This window comes from Hipposideros armiger, unplaced genomic scaffold, assembly GCF_001890085.2.
Source record: "Hipposideros armiger isolate ML-2016 unplaced genomic scaffold, ASM189008v1 scaffold_399, whole genome shotgun sequence".
NCBI classification, from domain to species: Eukaryota; Metazoa; Chordata; class Mammalia; order Chiroptera; family Hipposideridae; genus Hipposideros; species Hipposideros armiger.
In genome coordinates this window covers 557,094-565,022 of record NW_017731749.1, presented here as the reverse complement: position 1 = coordinate 565,022, position 7,929 = coordinate 557,094, and the positions used below count along the sequence as shown (strand labels likewise).

At 36.8% G+C, this 7,929-nt stretch overlaps 1 protein-coding gene across 1 annotated transcript in view; it reads left to right on the top strand.

The window, feature by feature from the left end:
* LOC109393952 (partitioning defective 3 homolog B) overlaps positions 1 to 7,929 on the top strand; it is a 620,394-nt gene that overhangs the window by 144,897 nt on the left and 467,568 nt on the right. Inside the window, exon 2 of the mRNA XM_019663698.1 lies at positions 5,569 to 5,670. Within this exon, the coding sequence (XP_019519243.1) occupies positions 5,569 to 5,670 (102 nt within the window). The remainder of the gene's footprint in view (positions 1 to 5,568; positions 5,671 to 7,929) is intronic.

Below are 7,929 nucleotides of genomic sequence, written 5' to 3'. Positions count from 1 at the left end.
AGTGTCACTGGCCCTCATATGTGGGATCCGAACCGGGGCCCTCTGGCATCCCAAGCGAGTTCTCAACCATCGCGCCACTCGGCCGGCCCAAGTTCCATTATTTTTAATCTATGGATTACTCAGAACTGTATTTCCTAATTTCCAAACAGCAGGGCATTTTCTAGATATCTTTTTGTAACTGATGCCCCTGTGACCAGAGAACATTTTCTGAATGATTCTAGACTTTTGAAATTTGGTGTTTATTCCATGTGCACGTGTAAAGAATGTATTTTCTAATCTTTTTGAGTGTGGTGTTTTGCTTTTATGTATGTAATATAAATAATTTAAGTCACTTCGTTAATTGTGTTGTTCAGATGATTTATGTCTTACTGACTTTTTTGTTTTCTGTTTTTTCTATCAAAAGTCTCATACTGTGATTGTGGATTTTTAAAAATGTTTATTTTAGCTGTATATATATATTGAAGTGATATTATCAGGCGCATACAGTTTTAGAATTGTTAATTTTTTTTTCCTATTGGATCCTTTTATCATCATGGAATGCCCTCCTTTACCTCGAGTGCTATTTCTTGAAGTTTCCTTTCTCTGATGTTAGTGTGGCTATATCAAGTTTCTTTTAGTAGAATCATAGATAGTTTTAAAGCTGGAAGTAAATTTACATATGCGTTGACTCACCTTCATTTTATACATCAATTGAGACTTATAATTTTGACGTTGAATTCGCCAGGTATTACTTTCAAGCCAGCATAAACATCCTTGGTCCTATTTTAGTTCTCCTGAGTTCTTTGGAAACATACATGATTTTAAGTGACATCAGTTCACGCGTCTCTCTCGTCTTTTCTCAAGTTTGCACTAGGTTGATCTATTTCAGGAAGGTGGAGACATTCTAAAGTCAGTGAGGGCCATCTCATAATAAGCTCTATATTCATTAGTACCTTGTCTGGCTTAATGCTTCCCTTTCAGGTGTCAGTGCTGCTCTGCTAGGCTTTGCTCAGGCATCAATTTCTGGAACTCGTGTGTTTGCCTACTCTGTGCTTGCTTCTTCAGAGACTTGGGCACTCTGCCTGCCTCAGTCTCCAGACCTGTTCTAACCACTATGTTTTCCCTGGGTGCATTCTGGGTCATCTGATTCTCTTCTGGTCCTGCCCAGAGGGGAGAATAACCCCAGAGGATTAGGAGAGAAATAGTTAAAATGTGCATGCAAATAAAACTTGATAATTTTCTATCCAACTTCTAATGCCCCAAGCTCCCTCTCTAGCTTTAGCAGGGAGATCTTTTTTCATCGATTCCCAAATCTTGAATGTCATGACTATGAGGAATTATGATTGGAAGCTTCTCTCACTTGTGAAACACTGGACACACTTAGGTGAAGACTTCGGATCCTTCCATTATTGCCATCTTGTGTCCTTTGCTTCGACCTCTATGTGGTGCATTGTGCAGAGGCCTGGTTCACTAGTGATGAGGCAACTGGGGCCCAGAGTCATGACAACTTGCCTGGGTCCATATACTTAAGTAGCTGTAGAAATGGATCTAATTCCCTGCCTTGTTCTTAGATAATTGTTCTTTTAAATTCTTAAAAAAAAATTTTTTTTGGTTCCTGTTTAAAAAGGCACCTTGGCTCTGCTGTTGATTAAGCGCCTGATTTTGGGGTAAATTAATTCACCTACCCATGCCTTGCTTTCCTCCTCTGTAAAATGGATTGATAACCACTTCGTAAGTCTGTGTGGCGATAAATGAGTTAATCAGATAAAACATATAGTGCCTAGTCCCCGGTCTGTAGTAAGCACTAAAATAAACTATCTGCTATTAGGATTATGATGTTGAAGATAATGATGAAAATGGTGACATCTCATTTAATGGACACGTTCCACCAAATTCACAAAGTTAAATTCTACCAGAAAAATTCTTATTTTCCATTATCTTCCATTTTACAATTGTTCTTGTTTTCCAGTGGGTAAGATTATTCCTGGGGAAACATTAAGCCACAAAAAACCAGGTGCATTATTGAACATAGTAATTGCCACCACTGATGAATACAGTCCTTCTTCAGCCTTTGGCTTTTTCTTAGCAGGCTGTCCTCCCAATGGGACCTTGTCACCATTGCAGGGTATTTTTTCTCTTCTTGAACCAGAGCCATTTTGTTTAGACACCTCCAAGTTTTTCCTGTTTTCTGATTGTTGACATAATCTCAGTGCTTGGTCGTCATGGCATTGCCAATCTACTTACTCCTCTGGGAATTGCAGATGGAAAACTATTGTTCTTCTGAACTTTGGCTAATATACATTTTCTAAGGTATAGGGGCAAATTTCATGTCATCTATCCACAGTGAAGAATATTTGTTGCTATTAATATCAGTGCCTGTTTGGAGCAATTTTTACATTGATCATAAAAGTACCCTGTAATTGTCTTCTCCCTGTAATGCATACGTTTTTATTTCCTTTTCCAATTTATCGTTGTAGACTATTTTTAGTTTTGAAATTGCAGTAGGGTCTTAGTTAACTGTACATTATTTAAAAAGCAGATAAGATACTATCAAAAGTGGAAGAAAACATAATGTATATTATGTTATTTTTCAATACTTTAATGATCCTAGCAGTGTAGTAATAAGATTTATTGCATAGCACATATACTAGAGACGTTTTCAAAATAATTTAAAAGTTATACGTATTAGAGATATTTGTGTAATATAAAGGTAGATTAAATGTCACGATTATGAATAATGCAGTAAATTTTTCCAAGTGATTAATTGTGTGAACCATGACACATATGTGAACATCTTTTCATCTTTGATCAGTTTTATTCTTGATGCTAATAAAAGCAAGCAAATGAAATGCAAAGTGTTGACTGCAAGGTAATGGTTGAAATTTTTACATGCATAAAGGAGTCAGGGTGAATTTATAGTCTTATGATGGCTGTCGGCTGCTAATATTGTATGTATATTCTTAAAGTGATCTATAGCACCACGGCCAAATACCATGGGGACAGACTCATAGCTGGTATGTGCTGTGTTTGTTGATTTACCTTTCTTGGATATGTAACTTGGATGTGAGACTACTTGCATATAGCTTGTTTGTTTTTGTTCAGGATTAGATGTGTGCTCATCATTAGCTTACCCTTCCCTTCTTGGGAGTGTATAAAATGCAGTCGCCAGTGTGGAGTGGGAAGAGTTAAAATTGCAAACAGCCTTTATATTCTGTCACCATGTATTTCACTGAAAAAATGTTTTTGACTGAATATATGATTCCAAAATGTATGAAATTACTTTTTTTTTAAACCTGATTTAGTTCTGTAAAACCTTTAAGTTCTGTACTCTTTTGAATCAGAATTAAAGATAATTATCTTAGTTGCAACCCTCGTGCCTTATTTTCCAGAACATCGTAGATCCCACAAGTATGTGTGAGGGAGGAATGCTACGTGACTTAACAGCCCAGTCTTGCTGCCACTTGTCTGCTGCTCCTTTGCTGCTGATCAGATCCTACCCCTTGCTATTTCCTGAGTTTCTTGATGTTAAAGCAGCCTTTGGTTTTCTTCTCTCTGTTTCTACCTCTAGGCAGGAAGAGAGGTATACTTGAACTTGTACTACAGTGGTTGGGGGTAGCTGTTTACCTCATCTTAGTTGATAACATCTGCTTTTACAAACTGAACATGCAAAGAAAGCAGACAACTTAATACATGTCTGCTTTTATGTAATTGAAGATAAAAACAAATTCTTTAGAATAACTCGTTATATAAACATGTTTAAAATCAACAGACTCTATTTACAGTCCTGTAAGATATCAAAAGTCAACACAATGGAAGTTAATAGAAATTAATTAAATGGAAGTCCTTTTTTAAGAAGGCTAGTTTTACAAGGAAGATAATACTCTATGGATTCCAGTCAGAAGTCCTGGGTAATTTTGGGCAAGATGTTGCTCATGGCATGGCTATAGAACAAGATTCAATTCCCAAAGATTACTGGGAGACTTCTTTCTTGCTCTCTTAACTGTATAGTCTAGTGACCATCACATAGTGTTGTGTCTACTCAAGTATTATCTAGTCTGTTGTACTTAGCTTATCTTTTATAGCACAGATGCTTCGAGTTGGCAAAGATCTCTGGTTAAAGACTCTGACTGATGGGTGTCTCATACTTTTCTTACCTAGTTGTACAATCACTGCTCATGTCTTTGTGATCTCTATCTGGGCAGGAAAGTCAGGCAAAGTTCCCTAATAAATCATTAGTGTTTCTACCTGTAAGACGAGTATTAGAAGCAAAAGGAATTCCTTTTATTTTGCTTGGAATAGCTCTTTAGATACTCTACAGAAAAGATAATTTTGAAATGTTGAAAGCCTAGCTAAGGAGAATTCCTTTGAATTTTTTTAAGCCTATTACTTTATCAAGTCAAATTACCGAAAAGCTATGTACTTGGGCCACACTTCAGTAGCCTTTTGAACAGATACTTCAAAAGAATTACTATTGAATGATATGAGACCTTTAAATTGGAGGCTGTATGACACTATTTCTGTTAGTTTTTGTAAAATAGCTCGTGAATCCTGTGAAGTATGTTCTTAATACTTGATAAAGATTCGTGTGGTAAAGGCGTAGGAGAATGTCCATCTCTTCTCACAAACCGGTGTCTGTTCCTTTATTGGAAACTGATTCAGAGTTCAAAAGTTGCCCAGTTTGAGAGGCTGTCTAAGAATCACAGAACCAAATTGAGCATAGCTTGAGCATGCTGGTAAAAATCTTACTAATGTTTTTCTTCATTCATTGGTTCATGTTCTTGTTTCATTATTATAATGTTTAACTTTCATATCTTTTCTGGAGATAGGCAGTACATACATAACTGAATGAGCTACATTATGCAATTCTAAGCTGTAGTATTAGTGTATCTAGACATATATCAAATAGGGAAGATAATTTTTTTCCCTTAAACTTTATACTCCTAAGCAGTTTTTTAAAAACAATACTGGGAAATCTCCTCAATCAGTATCCCAATTGAGTGAGGCCCCTCTTCAACTCTGAACAGAGCCTGAGTTGCTGTTATATCACTGCAAATCTTAGAGCTGAGGGCGCACACATAGCGTGGCGATTTAAACAGGTGACGTGGTTGAGAGTCACCCTATTTCGTTCACATCTTCCAAAGTGATAGCTATTGCCAACACAGGTTTCTGCCTCTTGATTTTTTTTCCCTACAGATTTGGGATCTCGGTTTGAACTTTCAATCCCAAGTTTCAGAAAGTACCCTCAAGAAGATCTTTTCCAAAGTATTTTAAATTACCTAAATTGTAGGTTGTAAAAAATTCCTTGGTTATGCTTTTCAAAGAGCTGAGCAGTTTATTTGTGCATTGCAATGTATCTTCCAGGAAAATTGATGAAATATGTACAGTCTGATTTACTGATTTATGTTAAACAGGATAAAAATGCCAAATATTTATCCAAATAAATAGATAACATTTATTTTGGGTGTTTAAAAAGTTTATTATTACTGGTTCATATTTTTCAATGTGCCAGTGTATGTCTTTTAAAATTAAAGAGTATGTTACCTTTTTGAAAAGTTTGAGTCCTGAAACTTGTTGTTGGTTCTTCTACAGGACCCTGGCTACTGGGTGAAGATTCATCACTTAGAATACACAGATGGCGGGATCCTGGATCCAGATGACATCTTGGCAGATGTTGTTGAAGACAAAGACAAGGTAGATGACTCCAAAATTGGTCCTGTTTGTTTTCCTCTGTAGAGTTGTGTGTTTTCCAGAACTTGAGATCCTAAACAAACTCAGGTGTCAGTTATTATTAAAAGGCACCGCCTGTTCAGGTTTCACCTGGACAGCCCATAAATCAAAGTTCTCCATCAGATGTTTGGAAAAACTTGGTCAAGGTTTGGGAATCTGTTCATGGTGGCCTAATTAGCAAACGCTTCATTCCCAAGAGTTCCTGATGCATCTCGGTAAATTAGTGTCAGGCCCTGAGGCTGCTGGAATTCTCATTGCCAACATCTCTGGAGTTTATTCTTGGTCCTTGCTAAATATGCGCCTTCATGCCTTAGATTGGAACACATTTCACAGTAGAAAACACAATGGGGAGGAAAGTCTTAGGCAGAGTTGTAATGAAGATTTTCCTACAGTAGCTGGCAAGCAACTATCTTTCATGATCATTTTTGTTTTCCTTGTGAAAGTAAACATGGAATTGAATATTCCAAAAGTTGCTACCAACTTGAGAACAATTCCATTGCACATGTCTTGTTTTCATGGGATTTTTCTTCTGATGCTGAACTGAAAAAGGTGTAAGTTAAACTATTCAGTTGCAGTATGCTGGATAATTGCTGTTGAGACACATAGTTTATCACTACTTTTGTGCTGGGCTCCTCTTAGCATCACTGTGTCCTTCAAAATTGAACTGCAGCTCCGTGACAGATCCCTGCTTCAAAGTTTCTTCTAGTGTGCATCCTTAGTGCTCTTTGCACTAGACTAATTTTATCTATAAACATGTTTCTTTGTATTTTTTTTTTGCAGTCTTAGGTAGGGGTGTGTGTGTGTGTGTGCACGCGTGCCAACTGGACAGGAATATAAATAAATGATTTATTGAACTCAGGTAAAATTTACATTTTTCCTTTTCCATAAGATCTTTTTGGACTGTTCAAATTTACATTAGTCTTTGTAGACATCCTACCCACTTATTTTCTCGGTTTTCTGTTGGGAGTCAACCTTGGTTTGTCTTGCATTATAATTAGCTGTTTCATACGGGGCTTATCTCTCTAAATAGATTGTAAGCTCCTGAAGGACATGGATCAGGAGATTTTTATTTCTTTTGTGTTCCATATATTAATAATACCTGGTACAGTATCTTACCCAAACTTGATTGTCAAAGAACACTTACTGAATTGCTGAGTGAAAAAGAAGGCTTCACTCTCTACTATTAACTCCTGCTGTACATGATTTTGATGCGTACATTTTGTTTGTTGTTTGGGCTCACCTCCATAAGTTTGAAGGAGGGCTTTCACTTCAGTATCTCCCTGTTTTACTCTCGGCTGCTTCTCTATAGTCATCGTCTTCCTTTGAAATAGTCCAGGCATCTGGTTTTTAATGAAGAAGGTCTTCCCGTCTCAATTTCACTGACATCCAGTGTATTAAAATGAAAAGCAGAAAAGTGGCAAGTTTAAGAAGGGCCAGAAGAAAATGTCTCACCCCAGCCTCATTCAAGACCTCATTACGGGAAGGACAATTCCATGAACAGTGCCCAGGGAAATAATTTGTCCTATAGAGCTTTTTAGAGAATTCTTTTTAACTACCTTGGCAGTGAGCTTTTTAACTATAATCCATTTACTAGACACATGAACAGCATTATTATACATAATCTCTGTTTTAATGGGACTTCACCACTACTATAAAATAAGGTGAAAAACTGAGATAGTTAAAACTCTAGCAAAGGATTAGTGCTGTTTGGGTGCGGGTTTACCCATTCCCGTAATATACTTTAACTCTTCTCCATGAAGCTTAACAGGTATTGTTCTGCAGAGTTGATGAGGATTACACTTGTGATATTGCCAGAAAAAAAAAATTGTACTCCATTTTTTTCTTTTTAAAAATACTGTAAGAGAAAAAGAACGCATCACTTGGGTTTTTCTGACATTCTCTCTGTGGTTTTAAGATTTCTTCATACTCCGTAGGACTAGTCTGGAAAGAAATTCTGCCAGACTTCATTTTGCCTTACTTGTTGTCACTTTAGATTAAGATGTAATTAAAAATGATGCTTCTGGATGTTTAGTGACATATGAAATTCACCCAAGATCCTTTGAGGCAATATGGAGCTTAGATAAAATTACAACTCACCTATTTTGAAATTGGCTGCCTAATTGTCTCTTGCCTTTAGAATATAGATAGAAAGCAAGCCCAAAGAGGTATGGATGGATATAAGTAATCCTTGTGCCAAAGCCGACATTCCTCAACTCCTAGGAA